The sequence below is a fragment of the Gobio gobio genome (assembly GCF_949357685.1).
Source record: "Gobio gobio genome assembly, chromosome: 2".
NCBI lineage: Eukaryota > Metazoa > Chordata > Actinopteri > Cypriniformes > Gobionidae > Gobio > Gobio gobio.
This window is the reverse complement of record NC_137098.1, coordinates 5147521-5172017: the sequence shown is the minus strand read 5'-3', so window position 1 is coordinate 5172017 and position 24497 is coordinate 5147521. Positions and strand designations below refer to the sequence as shown.

General features: G+C 39.8%; 1 protein-coding gene across 1 annotated transcript in view; it reads right to left on the bottom strand.

Annotated features, from left to right (window-relative positions):
• Window positions 1–24497, bottom strand: part of trip4 (thyroid hormone receptor interactor 4) — a 143213-nt gene that overhangs the window by 38840 nt on the left and 79876 nt on the right. The window contains exon 12 of the mRNA XM_079806730.1: window positions 21993–22095. Within this exon, the coding sequence (XP_079662856.1) occupies window positions 21993–22095 (103 nt within the window). The remainder of the gene's footprint in view (window positions 1–21992; window positions 22096–24497) is intronic.

The window sequence follows — 24497 nt, the reverse complement described above, 5'->3', positions numbered from 1 at the left end:
TTCCTGTGTGTTTTTGAAGGGTCCGACATGTCAAAGCGAGAGTTTGAGACGGGACAATCCGTTTCTATGGATAATGGATGGTGGGGGAGGGGCTGAGGGGCAATTGAAGTGCACTTGAAAAACATCACTTTGTGCGATACCACTTGGTTTTCATTTAATTTACTCTTTATTAGTGATGCACCGATCCAATACTCAGTATAAGCAAAGACTTTATATACATGAAGGTCAGACGTAACAACCCAGTGTTTGGGTAGTTTTTGTGTTACGCAGATCCTGGGTCAGATGTAACAACCCAGTGTTTGGGTAGTTTTTGTGTTACGCAGATCCTGGGTCGGACGTAACAACCCAGTGTTTGGGTAGTTTTTGTGTTACGCAGATCCTGGGTCAGATGTAACAACCCAGTGTTTGGGTAGTTTTTGTGTTACGCAGATCCTGGGTCAGATGTAACAACCCAGTGTTTGGGTAGTTTTTGTGTTACGCAGATCCTGGGTCGGACGTAACAACCCAGTGTTTGGGTAGTTTTTGTGTTACGCAGATCCTGGGTCAGATGTAACAACCCAGTGTTTGGGTAGTTTTTGTGTTACGCAGATCCTGGGTCAGATGTAACAACCCAGTGTTTGGGTAGTTTTTGTGTTACGCAGATCCTGGGTCGGACGTAACAACCCAGTGTTTGGGTAGTTTTTGTGTTACTCAGATCCTGGGTCAGATGTAACAACAGTTTTTGGGTAGTTTTTGTGTTACGCAGATTCTGGGTCGGACGTAACAACCCAGTGTTTGGGTAGTTTTTGTGTTACTCAGATCCTGGGTCAGATGTAACAACAGTTTTTGGGTAGTTTTTGTGTTACGCAGATCCTGGGTCAGATGTAACAACAGTTTTTGGGTAGTTTTTGTGTTACTCAGATCCTGGGTCGGACATAACAACCCAGTATTTGGGTAGTTTTTGTGTTACGCAGATTCTGGGTCGGACGTAACAACCCAGTGTTTGGGTAGTTTTTGTGTTACCCAGATCCTGGGTCAGACGTAACAAACCAGTATTTGGGTAGTTTTTGTGTTACGCAGATTCTGGGTCGGACGTAACAACCCAGTGTTTGGGTAGTTTTTGTGTTACGCAGATCCTGGGTCGGACGTAACAACCCAGTGTTTGGGTAGTTTTTGTGTTACTTAGATCCTGTGTTAGACGTAACAACAGTTTTTGGGTAGTTTTTGTGTTACCCAGATCCTGGGTCAGACGTAACAACCCAGAGTTTGGGTAGATTTTGTGTTACACAGATCCTGGGTCAGACGTAACAACCCAGTGTTTGGGTAGTTTTTGTGTTACTCAGATCCTGGGTCAGACGTAACAACCCAGTGTTTGGGTAGTTTTTGTGTTACTCAGATTCTGGGTCAGACGTAACAACCCAGTGTTTGGGTAGTTTTTGTGTTACACAGATCCTGGGTCAGACGTGAAAACCCAGTGTTTGGATAGTTTTTGTGTTATTCTGATCCTGGGTCAGACGTAACAACAGTTTTTGGGTAGTTTTTGTGTTACCCAGATCCTGGGTCAGACGTAACAACCCAGTGTTTGGGTAGTTTTTGTGTTACACAGATCCTGGGTCAGACGTGAAAACCCAGTTTTTGGGTAGTTTATGTGTTACACAGATCCTGGGTCAGACGTGAAAACCCAGTGTTTGGGTAGTTTTTGTGTTATTCTGATCCTGGGTCAGACGTAACAACCCAGTGTTTGGGTAGTTTTTGTGTTACACAGATCCTGGGTCAGACGTGAAAACCCAGTGTTTGGGTAGTTTTTGTGTTATTCTGATCCTGGGTCAGACGTAACAACCCAGTGTTTGGGTAGTTTTTGTGTTACACAGATCCTGGGTCAGACGTAACAACCCAGTGTTTGGGTAGTTTTTGTGTTACTCAGATCCTGGGTCAGACGTAACAACCCAGAGTTTGGGTAGTTTTTGTGTTACTCAGATTCTGGGTCAGACGTAACAACCCAGTGTTTGGGTAGTTTTTGTGTTACTCAGATCCTGGGTCAGACGTGAAAACCTAGTGTTTGGGTAGTTTTTGTGTTATTCTGATCCTGGGTCAGACGTAACAACCCAGTGTTTGGGCAGTTTTTGTGTTACTCAGATCCTGGATCTGACATAACCCAGTGTTTGGGCAGTTTTTGTGTTACACAGATCCTGGGTCAGACGTAACAACCCAGTGTTTGGGTAGTTTTTGTGTTACTCAGATCCTGGATCTGACATAACCCAGTGTTTGGGTAGTTTTTGTGTTACTCAGATCCTGGATCTGACATAACCCAGTGTTTGGGTAGTTTTTGTGTTACTCAGATCCTGGATCGGACATAACCCAGTGTTTGGGCAGTTTTTGTGTTACTCAGATCCTGGATCGGACATAACCCAGTGTTTGGGCAGTTTTTGTGTTACTCAGATCCTGGATCGGACATAACCCAGTGTTTGGGTAGTTTTTGTGTTACCCAGATCCTGGGTCAGACGTAACAACCCATTTAAATTTATGAGACAGTTGTCAGATTTCATTGGTAATGATATTTAAATATCAAAAATGATATTTAATGGTAAGCTTGGCAAACAGTTGTGCAGAATTTGACGTTTCCCTAATCAAAAAGACAGGAGCTGCACTTTTCTTTTAAAAGGACTGTATTTTGCTAGAGTTTGTTGGTGATAGTGTATGGTGTTGTACTTGTTATCAGATGTCTGTTAGATGAGAGGACTGAATGAAACTCGTCATTCACACACAGAGTAACTAGAATTTAAAACCCTGATGAAAAAGGCTCAGTAAATTGTTGAATGGATGCAATATACAGGGTGTTTCTTACACATAATATTGGTAACACTTTAGTTTGGAGTCCAATTTTCACTATCAACTAGTTGCTTATTAGCATGCTTAATACTATGATAATTGGCTGTTTATTTGTACTTGTAAAGTGCATATTAACGCCTTATTCTGCATGACCTTATTATACACCACTTAGTTATTAGGAGTAGTTTGCAAGGAGTTTATTGAGGCAAAAGTCATAGTTAATAGTGAATATGTGTTCCTCATACTAAAGTGTTACCATCTATTGTTCATAAGATTTTAAGAACCGATGTAACACAAATAGTACAAACATCGACTTGTGTGTCACAGCCTTAAAGAACAGGACCCAGGTTGAACTGCGTTATTTATTTACATTTCATGCTAGGCTGACCTGTGCTTGAAATGAGAATTATGTCTATTTCGATTCATAGCCAAATACCAACCGCATTCTTGGATTGCACAGGACCTTCAAAGGCTTGGCTTGCTTGGTTTTTTTCTGGCAGTGTCCAACAGTCTCCCTCCCGTTCTCTTTTCATGTGCACATATGTTTTATGTGTTTGCGTTGCACTCAGTTTAAAAGCTAGCCTTCTTAGCACTGAAGGGTTGTATCACGGAGACAGATATACAAGCGTATCAAAACCGCTAGTTGATATTTTGATCACACACCACGATACGTCTGAACAACTCTGTGTGGGAGCTTGGAAAGGTAGCCAGCAATTAAACTCTTAAACTCTATTCCACATGGCCTCAGGACACCTCTCAAAGTAGACGACATTTGTTTTCGGTTACCAAGAAACATTAACAGATCTTATTCAGGGTAAACTCCACATTTAATGTTACACGGATGAAAACGAGGCTGCGAGGGATAGAAGTAGAGCCCATTCAGTGAGTTGTACTGTTTTAAAAATGCCATTAAATGATGACAATTTACAGCCTCTCTTCCGGAAAAACTGACCAAACTCATGCTGTAACATTTTCTGTAAAAAGTTTTTGTGTTACCCAGATCCTGGGTCAGATGTAACAACCCAGTGTTTGGGTAGATCGTGGGTCATCCATAACAACCCAGTGTTTGGGTAGTTTTGTGTTATCCAGATACTGGGTCAGATGTAACAACCCAGTGTTTGGGTAGTTTTTGTGTTACACAGATCCTGGGTCAGACGTAACAACCCAGTGTTTGGGTAGTTTTTGTGTTACACAGATCCTGGGTCAGATGTAACAACCCAGTGTTTGGGTGGTTTTTGTGTTACCCAGCTCCTGGCTCAGACGTAACAACCCAGTGTTTGGGTAGTTTTTGTGTTACCCAGCTCCTGGGTCAGACATAACAACCCAGTGTTTGGGTAGTTTTTGTGTTACCCAGCTCCTGGCTCAGACGTAACAACCCAGTGTTTGGGTAGTTTTTGTGTTACCCAGCTCCTGGCTCAGACGTAACAACCCAGTGTTTGGGTAGTTTTTGTGTTACCCAGCTCCTGGGTCAGACATAACAACCCAGTGTTTGGGTAGTTTTTGTGTTACACAGATCCTGGGTCAGATGTAACAACCCAGTGTTTGGGTAGTTTTTGTGTTACCCTGATCCTGGCTCAGACGTAACAACCCAGTGTTTGGGTAGTTTTTGTGTTACTCAGATCCTGGGTCAGATGTAACAACCCAGTGTTTGGGTGGTTTTTGTGTTACCCAGCTCCTGGCTCAGACGTAACAACCCAGTGTTTGGGTAGTTTTTGTGTTACCCAGCTCCTGGGTCAGACATAACAACCCAGTGTTTGGGTAGTTTTTGTGTTACCCTGATCCTGGCTCAGACGTAACAACCCAGTGTTTGGGTAGTTTTTGTGTTACTCAGATCCTGGGTCAGATGTAACAACCCAGTGTTTGGGTAGTTTTTGTGTTACCCAGCTCCTGGCTCAGACGTAACAACCCAGTGTTTGGGTAGTTTTTGTGTTACCCAGATCCTGGGTCAGATGTAACAACCCAGTGTTTGGGTAGTTTTTGTGTTACCCAGCTCCTGGCTCAGACGTAACAACCCAGTGTTTGGGTAGTTTTTGTGTTACCCTGATCCTGGGTCAGATGTAACAACCCAGTGTTTGGGTAGTTTTGTGTTACCCAGATCCTTGGTCAGACGTAACAACCCAGTGTTTGGGTAGTTTTTGTGTTACCCTGATCCTGGCTCAGACGTAACAACCCAGTGTTTGGGTAGTTTTTGTGTTACTCAGATCCTGGGTCAGATGTAACAACCCAGTGTTTGGGTAGTTTTTGTGTTACCCAGCTCCTGGCTCAGACGTAACAACCCAGTGTTTGGGTAGTTTTTGTGTTACACAGATCCTGGGTCAGATGTAACAACCCAGTGTTTGGGTAGTTTTGTGTTACCCAGATCCTTGGTCAGACGTAACAACCCAGTGTTTGGGTAGTTTTTGTGTTACACAGATCCTGGGTCAGACGTAACAACCCAGTGTTTGGGTAGTTTTTGTGTTACACAGATCCTGGGTCAGACGTAACAACCCAGTGTTTGGGTAGTTTTTGTGTTACACAGATCCTGGGTCAGACGTAACAATCCAGTGATTTTTTTTAGAATGCTGTCGAATGAGAATGTTCCTTTTCCAGCATCCAATCAGCAAGCAGCAAATCATGGCTCATGACAGAGACAAAAATAAAGCCCTATTGGCTAAAAGGGAGTCTTCTTTCGATATATCCCACCCAAACTTCCAGTTTAAATAGGAAATACATAGTGGGAACAGGCTGTACTTCTATCCATCAGAGCCTCATCTTAATTTCTGCAGAGTTGAAGAGTAAAAAAACTCAACCCAACAGTTTCTCAAAAACACTGGTTCTCTTTGAACATGTTGCATAATCTGGTATGTTCCCCCACCTGTAAAAGAAGGTGGTGTGTGTGGAGTAGTGAGTACTGGAAGGTTGCCGGCTCGAGCATCGTAAGGAACGAGCCATCACTGTGTAAGGCACTTAACCCAAGGTTTCTCCAGGGGAATTGTCCCAGTAATAAAGTACGGACACCATGATTGTGCCAAGTAGGACAAGTTCCTGGAGAAACATTAGGTTAGGGGAGTGGAAAATTCAACAAGCTTTTCCATCCCTCCTCCACTTCCTAAGAATTTGACAGGCTGACCTATATATTTAAGCTGTATACACATTTTCCTTTTCCAGTTGATGAATTTGTCATTTAAGAACAGAAACAAGGCACATGCTAGATACTTGTTTTTGGGATTATTTTACATCACGGTTAGGTCTAGATTCTTTGACAGGAATATTCTTTCAGGACTTGCAAAAGTACGACTAGCACAGGGCTTACTTAAAGGGTACATAACACACACAGTTTCTGCCAATCTCATGTTAATCTTGAGTATCTATAGAGTAGAATAGCATCCTTCATATCTCTGAAGAGTCTTTCATTTATTCATATTTATAAAAGACAGATACACTGTACAGATTCTTTCTGAAAACAGCCGAACTTGTGGAGGCGTGCAGTGGTCGGGGCTAAAGAATCCCGAGCACGAGCGGGCGCGCACGCACGCAAGCACGCACGCACGCACCTAAAAATGTCCCCACAAGGACAAGGATTTCGGATATTGCCATCTTTGTTGGGACATTTTGTCCCCATAACGTAGGGATTACCAGTCCACACACACACACACACACACACACACACACACACACACACACACACACACACACACACACACACACACACACACACACACACACACACACACACACACACACACACACACACACACACACACACACACACACACACACACACACACACACACACACACACACACACACACACACACACACACACACACACACACACACACACACACACACACAATACATCATGGCATTATCCCTGGATAACTTTAGATTTACAATACGTTCGTGTTGATTACATTATATGCACTCATGCGCCGATTATCAACAAAACACAGACATTTGACACAGTTTCGACTCATGACCGGGAACAAACACACACACTTGCAGAACTCCGGAAACACAAACTGCATCCACTGTTCCCTTAACACTGGGTTATTTGGGAAGCTGAACATGATCTGATCTTTCCCTCACAACCAGAAACACACTTCTTTAGTGACATTGTTGATCTAGTGTCTAAAAACACAATGACAGAACAAAGAACCCAAACAAAGCTCATTGATAGGCGCTTGCTCTCGCTTTGGTGTGTGTGTGTGTGTGTGTGTGTGTGTGTGTGTGTGTGTCTGCACATCCGGGAGAAGTGCCCATACAAGGAGTTCCGCCCTTTATGACGTCATACAGGGCCATACTCGGGGAAAAAAACGTTTTTATTTGGCACGGAAATACTCCAACTCATTTTCTTTTAAATGTTGGCCATGTTTAGCATGAGAATCAACTTTAACAGTGTAAATAAATCAGAATGCATGAAATAGCATTAGACCCCCCATTAAAATCCTAGCATTCTGTGTTATAACGTCTGGAATTTCCACCCAAAATCAGCGAAGCCCTTCAGCCGGCCAGTAATGTCTGTTGTAACTTGTTGTGGATAAACTCATCTGCTAAGTGACTCCTCACCCACTAGCATGCCGTGTTATAACACCTGTGCGATGTTTGAAAACCGCGATTGTATTTGTTCACCTTTTGCCAGTTTGGGGATCACTATCACTATCCCTTGAGTTTAAAGGGCACAGAGGGGGAGGGAGCCCTTCCCTGAGCACTAAAGTCCTCTTGTTCACTGCACGCTTCTCCTTCACATTAGTGAAGCAGCCAGTTCCCGGCTGCCCATTAGCTGTGTGACAGATCTGTAATAAACACAGCCTGTCACCTCTGAAGCCTGCTGCACATTTCCTGGGTAATATATAACCACCCCCAATACACATTCCCTTCCCCCCACCGCAAGGCTCAATAGACCTGAAACCCGATTTCTGTCGAGCATCCCAGCAGCTGCTGAAGCAAGAAATTCCACCGCACCCAGATAGCCCTGGAAAATACATGAATATAAAAAAGGAGTCCATGAATAAATCAAAACCTCTCTTTTTACTTACCCTATGGAAGAGAATGAAAAAAGGTTGTGGTGAAATGAAAAGAAAAATTGAAGAAACAAGGGCACTGCAGAGGGGGGGAGAGAAAGGGGCGATAACAGCAGAAGTTGTCGATAATCTCATGGCCTCAGGCTACAGAAGACCCTTGGTAAGGTAGCTGGTGGGTGATTTTGCACACTTTTCTGCAACGATTGTGTCGGACAATCTGGCAGAAGTCTGCGAATGGACATAAATATGCGAATAGAGCTGAGAGTGCTTAAAGGGTTAGTTCACCCAAAAATGAAAATTCTGTCATTAATTACTTACCCTCATGTTGTTCGAGACCCGTAAGACCTCCGTTCATCTTCGGAACAGAAATGAAGATATTTTAGTGTAAATCTGATGCTCTGAAAGGCCTCCATTGGCTCAATGCACTTTACACTCTACAGACCCTTAAAAGGCACTAAAGACGTCGTTACAAAGTCCATCTCACTACAGTGGTTCTACAATAACTTTATGAATCGGCGCTAATAGTTTTTGTGCGCAAAAAAACCCTAAATAACGACTTACATAGTGATGACGATTTCAAAATAAGGCATCATGAAGCTTCGAAGCGTTATGAATCAGTGAGTCGATTCAGCGGTTTGAATCGCCAAATTTCAGCAGTTTGGCGGTTTGACACTCGATCCGAATCATGAATCGGCTCACTGATTCATAACGCTTCGAAGCTTCATGATGCCGTGTTTTGAAATCGTCATCACTATGTAAGTCGTTATTTAGGGTTTTTTTGTGCAAAAAAACTATTATCGCCGATTCATAAAGTTATTGTAGAGCCACTGTAGTGAGATGGACTTTGTAACGATGTCTTTAGTGCCTTTTAAGGGTCTTGAGAGTGAACCGTGCCATTGAGCCAATGGAGCCATCAGATTTACACAAAAATATCTTCATTTGTGTCTGAAGATGAACGGAGGTCTTACGGGTGTCGAACGACATGAGGGTAAGTAATTAATGACAGAATTTTCATTTTTGGGTGAACTAACCCTTTAAGCCTCGGTTAAATATATACTCCATTACGCTGACTACTTGTATTTATACAACGTGTACGCTTGGCGGACGACGTGTTCCACACATTCACAAGTAGATCTGCTGTAGACTTCAACACGAAATATCGCACACCTGGATGTCTTTATATTGTTTTAATGACGGATTGTAGAGGTTCGGGTAGCGACGGACTTCTTCACAAAGCCTCACTTCAAATTCGAAGTCCATGCTGTTTTTCCAGCGCATGCGCAGTTGGTGCTTTTTAGCCTAGTGACCACGCGTACAAATAGAGAATTTAGAAACTCTGCATACACCCTCCGATGATGATTTTTACATCACGTGGACCCTCACATCTCCACGCGGACGTGGAAAGCATAACACTAGCTTTAGTGTATCCATGAGAAGAACAGATTGGGTTGCACTAACAAGGATCAAATTAAACTCAGTTTAGAGCTAATCTAGGATTTGTTGATCTAGGCCTTATTTTAAACCAAGTTGTGTTGCACCACTTAGAGGGTAACTTCAGTAATTTAGCATTAAAGGGTTAGTTCACCCAAAAATGAAAATTCTGTCATGAATTACTTACCCTCATGTTGTTCGACACCCGTAAGACCTCCGTTCATCTTCGGAACAGAAATGAAGATATTTTAGTTGAAATCTGATGGCTATGAAAGGCCTCCATTGGCACAATGGCACTTTACACTCTCAAGACCCTTAAAAGGCACTAAAGACGTCGTTACAAAGTCCATCTCACTACAGTGGTTCTACAATACAGTAGATTTCAAAACACGGCATCATGAAGCTTCGAAGCGTTATGAATCAGACTCATTGATTCATAACGCCTAACGATTCATAATGATGCCGTGTTTTGAAATCGTCATCACTATGTAAGTCGTTATTTAGGGTTTTTTTGCGCACAAAAAACTATTATCGCCGATGTATAAAGTTATTGTAGAACCACTGTAGTGAGATGGACTTTGTAACGACGTCTTTTGTACCTTTTAAGGGTCTTGAGAGTGTAAAGTGCCATTGTGCCAATGGAGGCCTTTCAGAGGCATCAGATTTACACTAAAATATCTTCATTTCTGTTCCGAAGATGAACGGAGGTCTGACGGGTGTCGAACGACATGAGGGTAAGTAATTAATGACAGAATTTTCATTTTTGGGTGAACTAACCCTTTAAGCTTTGTATTTAAACTGGGTCATTTATGCAGTAGAAATGTGAAATTATTTTTGAATTTGGTGCCTTCTAGACTGAGAAAAGACAGAAAATTTATTTTTGTCTCATGTGGATGAAAGACAACAATTCCCAGAATGCACTTGCTTCGCTGCCCTACGAGGCCACTCCGTACACCCTCGTTTTGATCTTCATAGTAATACAATCATTTCGTTCAGTTAGAGAATAAACACTACAATTAAAAACTGAACATGTCTTTTCAATAAAGTGTGAGTGAGCCGAACGCAGCAGTGTCAGATTTCATTCCTCACTAGAGAAGAGCTAAGCAGAGCTGAGGTAACGTTAAGTGCCAGTCTGAAACGTTTTCAGATCGCAAATGGAAGCTAAACTATCACAGGAATTCATTGAAAAGTTGAAACACTCACTTTGCTCTGCACCGCTCCGTTATGATTGTCCGTGCGGCCGTCTGTGTCTTACATTCTGTGTGTGAGATCTCTCCCCTATGGGCGGTTGATAACATGCGGAACAGCTCCATCTAGTGGCTGTAGTCTTTAGCCTCTGGCCCAAAAAATCCTCCGAAGACGCAAAAATGACGATATTTGCGTCATCGGAGGAATTTTTCCAGAAATAAATTGCATAATTCTCTCATCTCAGGGGGACATGAGGGGGGAAAGTACCATAATTTGAATATACTACCGGGTTTCAACTGATACAAAGCTCAATGCTAAATCACTGAAGTTACCCATTAATGTTAAACCCAGATTAACAAATCAGGGATTAGAATTTAACCTGTGATTAAAACCTCCATTTTGTATTTCCAGCGCATGCGCAGTTGGTGCTTTTATAGCCTAGTGACCATGCGTACTTGTCCACACGGTCACAAAAAATGGGAGGCACGCGGATGTCCGAAAGTGGAAAGTATAACACTAGCTTTAGTATATCCATCTCTCACTTTGTCTGTGAAATAGTCCAGGATTTCCCAAATTTCTGACAGAATAAATCAGTTCTCCTTTTGTTAACTCACACAAACTATTGTCTGTATTATTGAATGATTCATTTAAAGTCGCAAAAGTCATTTGCTTGTCAATTAAACTACACTGGTCGCACTGTATGTTCTGAGTTACAACAAACTTGTGTAAATGCAAGTTACATCTACTAACAAACAAACTTACAGTTTTCATATTTCATATAGTGGTTTTGTTAATACAGTTGCCCTTTAACAAACTGTGGTTGGGCGCTTTACATTCAGATCTCTGTGAATGTCTCCCTGGTCTTAGGCTCTGTTTACACTGGTATTAAGATGCGTTTTGGTCGATCGGATCACAAGTGGACGACACTAAATACAGGGTTTAAAGCGGTTTGAGCTTGTCCACTCTTGACCACTTCCAGAGGTAGTGGAAAACACATTGGACCGGATTGCTTTCGTAGTGTAGACGCTCATGTGGTCGAATGTGTTCAAACAGCCACAAAAGACCGTCTTCTCTCCGTCTACTGAGCTAATGCGTGAACATTATGGGACGTGCGCTAGCCAGACGGGATTTAAACGTTGTCGTCTGAAGACCCAAGTTTGTTTTGAAGAGGAAAAACGTACCAATCACAATGTTCTCTCTCCATTCCTGATGTCTAACACACAGAGCAGTCAGAGCAGAAACTAAAGCTGATGCTCTCTGTGTTTTTCAGTCGTTCATATGTAAATTGCGTGAGCTTATCTCACCCATTAGACGGAAAGATCTGAAAAAGCCCATATATTTACCGCCCATAGACTCTCCCCTCTAAGAAATCAGGACAGAAGTGGACAAAAGAGATGGATTAAAACACCAGGTGTAAATGGGAATGTGTCTCCCTCGTCTACTTGTAATTCGATTGACCAAAACGCATCTTAATACCAGGTGTAAACAGGGCCTAAGTGGGCTGTTCTTGGCCAGAATAAGCCTGTTTATTAACACTTGGTCAAAACAGACAAAAGTGGTTTCCTTCCAGGAAATAAATGGATCATCTACTTCAAGCCCATCCTTCAGCAAACAGTTCAGCACAGCCTGCTAGAAGCTGGGCGGCATATTATTAATGCATGCAGCTTGCAAGGCGCGGTTGTTTGGATATTGAAGCCGTATTGATTCGAATAAAGCAAGAAGAGAGAGACAACCTTTAGCCTTTGAAAGGCTGGCATGTAACAGAATCACTGATGTGAACTTGCAATATTCACACATGGCTGAAGCCACTCATCAGGATATCTCTGTTAGCTCAGTGCAGCGACGGTGACCTTCAGTGCGGAGATGAAATGACAGGATAAAAGATTCAGAAACCTCAGCACCCACACAGCTTTTAATACAGTTGTTTTAATCAGCGAATGGAAATTTTGTTGTAATGGAATGATTGAGTCCAAATTTGCCACATCTAAATGTCAGCAATTCCAGCAACAATGAGGGGGTAGATGGATGGTTTCCTATTATGCAAGTCTGTAATAGCTTTTTTTGACAGCAATCTTTTTTGATTGCTAATCCATACGGCATCCTGTTTTTGGGACAATGGGGTACAGACAAAGTTGTTTGGTCTTCGTGTGCAGGACAAGAAGGGCGACACATTGACCCTAACGTTGGATAAACCTTGGAAGACACAGAAGAGGGCAGGACATCTCTGTGGTGACTTCTTACTCTTAACTGCCCTCCCAGCGTATCAGTCTATATCTCCTCCCCCATTCACCCCATGAGGAGTTCACGGAGGTCAGCTCTCCTGGGAGCTCTGGCAGCTTAGGAGAGAGAATGAAAATGAATGGGAAACGGTGGCTAGACACAAGGTCAAAATGGATATAAAATTCTCCATTACGATATGAAAAGCTGGTGGAGAAATAAGAGAGCTTTGAATGTCAGAGGGCATGATTGCTTTTGAGGGCCTGGCTTTGTGCTTCCTTTATGTGAAAACAAAAGAATCCGAACACTGAGTCTCCAATGCTCTTGTAAAAGCAATCACCCATGCTTGTCAGAGACGCTTTCCCCCCCGCGAGAATTCACAAATTTAGTTATATAATCAATTGGCCGTTTTTATCTGAGAAGCTAAGCAGGTTAAACAGAAACGAATGTGTACATGTGATTACGGAGGAATCGTCACGCAGATACTATCCAAGTGTGAAATGCTTCCAGTCTGTACTGCGAAATAACACCATTGTTGACAGATGAGCTGCTGTGAAGAATGACTGGGGAAATGGCAAGAGTGGAGATTTACTGCAAACAAGACTGTAGATAGTAGGGCCGGGTATTGACACAAATTTCACTATTCCATTCACAAGCTTGCGATTCGATATCGATTAATTTGGATATATATATATATCAGATACAGCACATGGCAAATTTTCTCAAGGGAAAAAAAAATCTCTCAACTAATGCTGTAAAACTGTAATATTGAATATTAAAATGAACTGATTTGTATGCAAACACTTAAATTACACTCAAGGACGTTTTTATAATAATAACGTTATAATACTAACTTTACAATTACATCATTTGTTTTCTTGAAATATAAACATTTAAATGGTGGCTGTCATAAAAACCTGAATCATTAGTTCACTTCAAAATGAAAATTTGGTGATAATTTACTCACCCCTATGCAATCCAAGATCTTCAGTCGAAAAGAAATGACGTTTTTTGAGGAAAACATTCCAGGATTTTTCTCCACATAATGGACTTCAATGGGAACCAACGGTTGAAGGTCAAAATCAATGCAGTTTCAAAGGAAGGGATCAATATCTCCCGGTATAATAGGGTCTTATCTTGACAAACCATCGGACATTTTCCAGAAAAAAATAAACATTTATATACTTTTTAACCTTTACAAAGCACTCGTGCGAAGACTAATACAGAAAAATACTTTTTTTTTTGTCTTCACACGTTCGCTTAGGACGATACTTCCGCCTACATCTAGCGTGACATTTCCGTCGTGATTACGCAATCCCTGGCGTGTCGCAGAGCAGCGCAACATGAGCAATTTAGTTTAAAAAGTATATAAATGTTTATTTTTTCTTGAAAATGTCCAATGGTTTGTCTAGATCAGTGGTTCCCAAAGTGGGTGCCATGACAACTGGCTTGGGGTGCTGCAAAATCTCAGCTTTTTTCCAATTTAAACAACCTGAAATAACTATTGTACCATATAATAACCTTTTACTGCATATATTTAAAATATAAATCAAAATACCAACATATGAACATGTCCAAACGAAAATAAATAAGCAAAAAAAACCTGATATATTTAATTAATATTTAAAGTTTAAATATTTATTTACCGCCAATTAGACTGTTCTCAGGAGAGAATCGCTCGCCGGCCCGCCCGCTCAACTTTGCCCTTTTTGCGCTCGATTTTATATTTCACGCAGAGATTGACAGGACAGGGCAAAGATGGATAAATTCATAGTTTAAACAAAAGAAAAGCAGAAATGTCAAAGCCCAGACGACCGACGGACATCAGAATCGGCAAAGATGTTGCCAATCAAAGTGCAAGAAGAACTGGCGGAAATCTGCATGGATCGCACTTTAAAATAAAAATTGGGAGAAATGTCTTCGGATGAATTTTGGCTGAATGTGGGACATCTCAGAATGCGTTGTCAATGTGCTGTTGCCGTTTTCAACCTCTTACTTGTGTGAGCTAGCGTTCTCATCCCTGGCACACGTGAAAAACAAAAAAGCATTATCCTTTCTTGCACTATCCTCAATCTACCCCCATATCCAGAGGCTGTGCTCGCAAAAGCAAGCACATGTATCCCTTTAAAATGCCTGCAACAATTTTTTTTAAGGTCAGGTTTGACACAAAGCAAATGAGAAACCAAAAGGTAACACTTTATTAGCCCTTCCTTTGAAACTGCCTTGATTTGGACCTTCAACTGTTGGTTCCCATCGAAGTCCATTATGGGGAGAAAAATCCTGGAATGTTTTCCTCAAAAAACTGAATTTCTTTTCGACTGAAGAAAGAAAGACATGAACATCTTGGATGAGATGGGGGCTAGTAAAATAATCACAACATTTTCATTATAAGTGAACTAATCCTTTAAATATTGGAGAACATTAACATTTATAGTGAATATGGTGCACATATTTAGCTAAATGCATTTTTCTAGCTGACTATCGAGTTTATGGCCATCGACTGTGGTTTTATTGACGTCTTTCCACGGTTGAAACGGTTACATGAGGCATGATACAGATTTGGGTAAGTTGTACTGTATATTTCATCACCTTCAGATGTTCATTCATGTTTATTTGGTGCTGTAACTGATATTAATGCGGAAACTGATATTGCCGCTTCGGTTGAACTGAGGAGCTACAGCGATCTGTCACGCCACATTAAACAGCGCCAAAACGGTTTATTTTTTGAATTTCATCATAAAAAGGACATCATTTGAAATCTGAGACTGTTTCATATGAATAGTAAAGCACAAAGCTTATTTCGAAGCTCTACAATGTCCCATTCATTCATCAACTGAAAACAGGATAGATGTAAATGTAATGTAGACTAATCGATTCTTGGGATTTGACAATCGATATTGGTTCAAAAATGAGAATCAATTAAAATCGAGAAATCAATATTTTTTAACCCAGACCTAGAAACTGTCCGTATTTGTTGGACAAACTGAGAGATGTTTCTTTCATCATAAAGGTTTGTTTATAATGTCTGATGACAAAAGGTTCATGTGGTTGGAACAAGAGATTCTATCATTCTCCAAAAAAAGCTAACATTCATCAGTTAGCATTCCCATTCATCTCAATGCCAGCTTCTCAGCTGGTGCAGGACGTCCCAAATACAATGCCGTAAATGCCATATGACTTATCACTCTGATTGGCTGATGGCAACACAAGAACATGCACAGACCCAAACCCTTCATTAGTGACTATCCTGAGCTTTGACGTCAAACCCAGGAAACGCCCAGGGGAAAGGACCAGCTGGAGTGCATTTGTCTTTTGTTCAGACTGACAATTGTTTGTTTCACTTTGTTTGAATATTTGTACATTAATCACCTTCTTTGATCTTCATAGCCACTACAAAAAAAATCAAACGATTGACAAATCAAATGGTAGGCCATTGACATATACTAAGGTACAATCTCCACAATATTCCCATGGGTTTTCCATAGGATATTTTATTGAGTGTTTCTCTTTTCAAACTCATGCAAATCAAATATGCTACCATTATTATTGGCAATGCCTAAAGATGTGAATATTTGGACAAATCTGTCGGGATAAATAAAAAAACATAAACAAAGGGAACCAAAGCTAGATGATAGTGAAGACAACAATAAGCATTAAATGAAAAGAAAGACCAGTGCGACATGAAAAGAAGTGACATATTGCATGAAAAGAGTGGCGTAAACAAACGTTCATTATACAAAATTTCATATTTTGAATACCACGCCACACCAGTTGTGTGTGTAAAATCATCGCTTTTCTGTGAAGTGTGAACTGCCTCAATGTCTACTGTACAAATGGCTTTCCTCACTGGACGCACAACTGAAATGAGAATTTGGCATTAGCATGTTAACCTAATGACATGAGACTCAAATCACAAAGCATAATACAAGATTATTTATAAATCATCACTTTTTTTTTTACCAAGCTTTGTGCAATATTCTTCTCTCTGAAGTGCAAAAATGCTTTAAATGCTTCCCAAAAACATTTGCTTGAACACATTTATTTATATCTTTTGCATCAGTGTGCCATTTTAGATTTCCAACCATTACTTTTAGCAAATATTGCATAATATGTGACCCGTAAAAATGAGTGGGAATGCGCACAAGATAATTTCGAGCCACGGGCAAAACAAGTGAAAAATGTCAATTTTTGAAGCTCTTGTCTAGCGATCCAAAAAAATGCTCCAAATAGCAATTAAACACCTAAAAGTATCTTTATTTTGTATGTTTTCTGAGAGGAGTACCTTTCCTTTGTCCATGAAAATGGTCTGAGTTACAGATCTGACGCGTGCACACAAAGACGCTTCAGACAGTGAGCGATCCCGATACACACACACACACACACACACACACACACACACACACACACACACACACACACACACACACACACACACACACACACACACACACACACACACACACACACACACACACACACACAACACACACACACACACACACACACACACACACACACACACACACACACACACACACACACACACACACACACACACACACACACACACACACACACACAATTACAGTATTTTAAAACATCTGTCATGGCGAGTTATGTTATGTCTTATGTGAACGTTTGGTTAATTGTTGTGGGAAAACATCTGATGTGTAACGTTATATTAGGTCCGTGCATTACAGTAGATCATTAATGTTAATCAAACTATTTTGGTATCTTGGTGTTGACTTGGTGTGTGTCAAACTTTGGTGTTATTACCAGAGATTTTAAGGTATGATTGCTGGTGATTTTGTTTTTAGAAATTTTAACTCAAACAGGTGTAGCTCAGTCAATTTTTTGTTGGATTCAAACAAATCATACATCATTTTAATAGTCAATAACAAACAATTTTTTTTAGAAAATTTGGTCATTGCGACTAATTTTATGCTGTCAATCGATTAAAAAATTAACTAGATTAATCATCTTTTTCTGTGATTAATCACAATTAAAAACACTTACGTTTTTAATATATTTTATGATGTAATAATTTCAGTTACCTTTGCACACTGAGTCCGAAACTTTCGCATGCGTTTTTTCGTACTCGTGATACGAAAAATTAGTCAAGCACAGAGACTTTACACACTGAGTCTGATGCGTATTAATGAATGCGTTACGGGGAAAAAACGCAAAACAATACAAAATGGCGTCTTCAAGTAGTGAGGATGATTTTTTTGTCCTCTCTCTTCTTAAAAAGAGAAAAAGAAAGAGGAAATATTAGGTCCATCATCCACTCCTGCGATCGCGTAGAGAGGAAGGAGAGTTCCACCTCCTTATCAAGGAGCTGCGGGATTATCCAGACCGATTCAAAGTTACCTTTAGGATGCCAGTGGCTCAGTTTGATGCTTTGCTAGCGATACTGGAGCCACATATTTAAAAGAAGACCACCAATTTCCGTGAATCAATTGATCCTGAACAGAGACTGGCAGTATGTCTAAGGTATGGATCCGCACTCGCGCACACACACACACACGGTTTAAAGGGACTTGGTGTGCTATAATTATAGCTGAGATATATTAATATTTGTAGTATTTTTGATACAATAATATTTGTCTATATATTTGTAGGTATCTGAGCACTGGCTATTAATTAACCACCATTGCCAGCAGTTTTAGGTTGGGCATCAGCACTGTAGATGGATAAAACGGATGCGAAAAACGCAGAAATCGAATTTTTTTTTGACGGACGAAAGTTTCGGAGGCAGTGTGCAAGCGTGATTGACATAACGTGAGGTCGAATTTATTTTTTAATGTGCGAAAGTTTCGCATGCGAATTTCAGACTCAGTGTGCAAAGGCCTTTAATCTCCAAATTAAGGTAGAAAAAACAAAGACAGCATATTTTTAATATTTGTTGTAATGGCATCTTTTTATGAATGAAGGCCAGTATCACTGATACTAATACAAAATCTATGAGAGTAAAAAAACATGCACAGACAAATCCAAATCAAACCCTGCGGCTCGTGGCGGCACATTGATGTCTTAAGACACGAAACGATTGGTTTGTGTGAGAAACCCAACAGTATTGGTTTCATTTTTTACCTCAAATACACCACCATGTCCAACAGCCTTGAGCGCGCGATCCCTTCCAGTGAGTGAGGTCAGGACACGATCTGGCTTGCGCAAAATACGTCACGAGCCGCAGGGTAGGGGTGTGCGATATTGATATGCGATAACGATAATTAGATGATATTTTGCAGAGTGTGTTATTGTGCGGGTACTTTGGCAGGTTTAGGACTGCCATGGTCAGCTGACTCCTAAAGTTTATGATATTCTTCATATTCTGTGTGGTGGTCAGTTCACAGAAGTGACAGAAATCATCTTTACCTTGATAAAAAATGTTTTACATCTTTTGGTGTCAATTTCATAAATTTAATAAAAATGAATTATAATAAGACACAATAGGGCTGTTACCAATTAAATTAAATAATCAACAAAATTAATCTTTGCAGTGCAGAGGAAACGCAGAAGCTGCATCTGAAGTGGCATTTAGATCATTTACACAGCTCAGAAGTGACCAATTAATAACCTGCAGTTATGCATAAATAATGTTTTGATGTTTAAAACATAAAATGTTGAATATTATTGATATTTGAAATGATTTTAAACATGAAAAGATACTTTAACTGTGAATTTAAAACCGCCAGTAGGTGGAAGCAAGTCATGTTTAACGAGTGACATTCAAACAGCGGATTCATTCAAGGAACGAAGCATTTGAATATCTTAATCTATATTAGCCATTGAATCATTGATTCGTTCAAAAAGCTGATTCATTCAGTATGAAAACACTGCTGTGTTTTGCTCAGAGACGCAGATACACTGCTGTGTCTTTGTTTTGAACTATTTTTCGGTTTTCAGAGCAAAAACAGGCAATATGGAAGTCTAAACTGTAAGTCACTTAATATTAACTTTGTGTTTAGTAAACTTGCATAAAATCAATATCACATTTGAAAAACTGCAATCTCTGTGTGGTATCTTATTTACTATATTATATGATATAAATATAGCACGCAGTGAAAGCGTGTACTCTAATGCGCACCCGCACTAGTCTAATCAACAAAACTACATCACGTAGTGTGTGTGTGTGTGTGTGAGGGATATACTCGATAATGTCAGATCGCACATCGTTAAAACAACACTTACAATATTATCGCAGACGATATATATCGCACACCCCTACCGCAGGGTTTAATATGGATTTGCCTGTGCATGTTTTTTTTACTCTCATAGATTTAGCTACCATTCACATGCATTATACGACTGACAGACTGCAACGGTTGGAGTTAAACATCTTCATTTGTGTTCTACTGAAGAAACAGTCACCTATATCTTATATTCGAGGAAAGCGCACTGATGTAAACAAAACCCAACGAGCCGAGCACATGGCAGAACGAGTGAAGGACATGCGCTGAATGAAACGCACATTCACTCTCTGACAGCAGAGGGCGCTGACGAACAACAGAAATGCAGCCGTTTCCCCGGTAATCCTCAAACAAAACTATATGGTGCTCATCACATAACCAAATACTTAATACTTAAAGATTTAATGCTATTCATTTTCAAACTTAAACATTTTATATTTTAATCTTGACAAAATGACATGCCCTAGATATTGTTTGAATATGTTCTGACTGTTGTTCAGTCACACACTTTACAATAAGGTAGGGATGCACCGATCCACATTTTTTCACTTCCGATCCGATCCCGATACCTGAATTTGGATATCGGCCAATACCGATACTATTCCGATACCAGAGCTGTGTTTGCTTTATTATCATTATTGTTGATTTTATATGATGCTGAAGTAAACTCCTCTCAACAGGCAAGTAATATACTACGTAATAGGGATGAAACGGTATGGAAATTTCACATCACGATAATAGTGACCCAAATTATCACGGTTATCAATTTATATTTGAAAATCAACAAACAAAAAATAAATCAAGCAGCTCTAAGCACTTTTTTAAGCTAGATTCTGTGGGATTTCCTTCCTTATTATGGCTGTCGTCAATGAAAATGCATAATGCATAAATCTCTAATAACCACTCTGTAAATATATTCTCAAGCAATATTCTCATCAGTGTTCTATCAGCTATGACACATTTAAATCTAGTATATTTTGTGTAAGAGCCCATACAGTATCCTAGTGAAATAAAGCATACATTTTCATATGATTGAGTTTATTTTATTAAATATCAAAAATCCAAAAGGTGTGCATCATACCTAACACCTAGATGAACACTTTACAGTCAGTTTTATGATAAGTTATTATCTTCAAATGCCATTTAAGTTAGAAACGTGTATAGCCTACCAATATTTTATGTAACTTTAGAGACGGTCCCTAGATTCGCAAACGTTTGTTTGAAACTATTTTCGTTGCTGAAATAAAACAAAAACAGTCCAGCACTGTATGATGAATGAATCTCCTGCGTACATCGCACGTTCATCTCCGCTTTGAGTGTAAGTTATATTTCAGCGAGTGAGAGTCAATTACGCTGGTATCGGTCCCGATACCGATACTGGATCGGATCGGCCCCATCCCTACAATAAGGCTCTATTATTTAACATTAGTTCAGTCATTAACAAACTGACAATGAAAAATACTTCTAAAGCATTTATTAATCTTAGTTAAATGTAAATTTCAGCAAAATAATAACACATTGTTAAAATCAAAAGTTGTAACTGTATTATTTAATGGACCTGAGCTAACACTAACAGTTGCTTTTTTAACTAACATTATCAAAGAATAATAAACTGAAAAAATGTAGCTATTTGCTCTTTGTTAATGCATTAACTAGTGAGACATTTTTGTAAATTGTTCTTTATAATTCTTTAGCACTTTAATCTGTTTTAAATATGTTTACTTTATACATTTTTGTGTATTGCTTTATATGTTTGGTTCTTTTTGTTATAAGAAACCTGTTATAGTATGACAACACTTTTTTTGCAACGAATTTAAATATCGTGATAATACCGTATACCGTGATAAGCTTCTGCAATTAATCGCAACATGAAAATTTGATACCGGCACATGCCCTGGGGGTTAGTAGCTTTTCATTTTTGGGTAAACTATCCCTTTAACGTTGACAGCACTAAAACAAACATCTTAAAATAAATGTACGTTTCTAAAGACTATTGAATGCGATGTCTTAGAGGCAGCATAATGAATGTGTGTAGTGGCCTATATGATGCTTATTAAAACTGCTGCTCAGTGGGGTTTATGCATGTGTTTAATTGTGAGAGTGCGGAAAAGGGTGAACGACTAGCACATGAAAAGAGGAAGGCAGGACTTACAAATCTTGTGTTTCCCTTTCATGGGAAATTTCACCACCAACTCCTGGGGGTTGGAGCAAATGAAGACAAATGGAGAAGTCGACTCCTCGCTGATCTGGGGATACTGAAAAGAGACAGAGAGAGAGAGAGGAAACAATGAGCTGTGTTCAGCCACTTGGTTACCACGCACAGAAAGCACGGCTGCTTTGAAAGGCTTCTCTTCCCCGTAATTGATAGGCAGCACACATGAGAGGCGAAATTGACTGGCACTTTCATAAGAAAGGTGACATCTATCTAATCTGTCGGGGGGAAGGCGCAGGTCATCTTATTTCCTCCCGACCATCAGAGAGTCGTATGATTGTATCGCGGCATTCAAGAAGCACAAGCTTTTCACAACACTATTTCCTCCCGCCCACCCCCCACACTAAAAGCGGCAAAGAGAGCTTGACACAATCAGGGCTTTTAAGAGAGCTGCAGATATGAGGTCCCTCTGCATACTTGAGTTGTCTCGCAGGAGATGTGGATAAATTCAGCCCCTGCAAGATTTACTTACACTCATGTGGTGATACGCCCACATATCGGATTGAAATGAATGAATGTTCCTTCAAGATCAGCAGATGAAAGGTTGACAAGTAGCATGTAGGCCCTATGATGTCCGCGATGCGTCTATTTCATTTACTATAATTTACGACTATTTAAATATGAATCCTGCTTGTTCTGCGTGTCTCTGTGTGAATGAATGGTGCGGTTTCATTTTACACACACACACACGCACGCACACACACAATGCCGTCTCACTATATGAGGACATGAACTTCGTCTCCAGAGCCGCCCTGAGAGTCACTTCATCAGCATTTTACTTTCATTTGAGAAAATCTATCATTATCATATCATAAACACACAGAAACTCAAGGCAAACCGTCAAAATAAAAGTTTGGTTTAACTTGAAGAAATTGTGACGGAAACAATGTAACAATAATACTAACACTACTACTAATAATAACAACATTTAAATAAAAGTTTGTTTAATTTCATATGATTAAAAGATTCATTTATTTAATGTTTCATGCCTTCATTTGATTACCAGAAAAATGAAAACACACAACACAGAATTTCTGAAATTAAAAAACGTACTAATAAAAACTTTTCTTTACTACTAACAAAATTATTTCACACCGGACGCGAATGACGCGATTCGCGCAAGTGATTTACATGTTAAGTCAATGCAAAGACGCAAATAGACATTCTGCGGCGCGATTCGCGTGAATGACAGCGCAAATTGAGCTTTTGATGCCCAAGGTGAAAAATCGGAACTTTGCCGGATATTCGTGCCGCGTTAACCAATCAGGAGCTTGCTCTAGTAGTGACAACAATGAGGAGAACATCTGGTTTATATTAATCATATATTAATATCTGGTTCAGACAAGTGTGCATATGATTATCACTGTGATAACATTAAATGACATGAAACACAACCCAGTCTCTTTTTGTTAAATGCAAGTTTATGTATGATCAATAATACAAAAGTATAAGTAAAAGGTATAATAAGCTACACATGAAATAAAGCAAACAATACAGTCAAAAATTCAAAGTCAGCGCTAGTCGGCTACAACGGTAACGTCAAGTTAAATAGCCTAAAAATAAAAAAGTAATGAAACTTCACTTTGCCCTCAGCCTAAACGATTTGCCAGGGAACAAATTATAGATCCTTGAGACCAAAGATCGGCCGTTACATCAACACAAGACGAAAAATAGCTGGAGACGCCACAGAGACATCAGAGCCAGAGACAGACGGCAGAAGGACTGGCCGAGGAAAGGCTGCTCTCGCCGGGGTTAATGAGCGCCGCTGATCCACTGGAGCTCACAACTCCGAAAACACCAGATCACATGTTCAAATAGGCGCTCTTTTTATAAATAAACCACAGATTTGAGCTTTAAACAACTACATTATCGCCATTATCACATTATCAACTGCATTATAGATAGTTTTAAAAGTCTTAAAACTACGTTTTGTCACACATTAACAGTAGATTTTAACAAAAAAGACGTGTAAACACAGCCCATGTCAGCCATTTCTCAACAAGACGAGCCGCTGGCAGAAGCCCCTCCCATGAGGCGAATTCACGTCTGTTGTGAAGTGAATGTCCCGCACGAATGAAGCGAGTAAACTCAAAATGTTCAAGCGCCCAACTTCGCGCGAAGAGCGCTAACGATGGGACCGCTACCGGTTTGGACACTCAATTAAGCATGTTTTTTTATTATTATTAACACTTAATTGAACCATTAAAATGGAATCTAGAAACATTAAAACAGAAAAAGAATTTTGTAATAAAAACGAATTTGAAAAAAAGTAATAAAAAACATTCCATAGGGCCGTAAACATGTAATTTTTGTTCAACTTTTAATAAATTGTTGTTAAATTATATAAGTTCCAGGATTTTGAATTAATTAGACATGCTTTTTGATTACTAAAATTGAATTTAACCATTAAAATGGAATCCAGAAATGGAATTTGGGATAAAATAA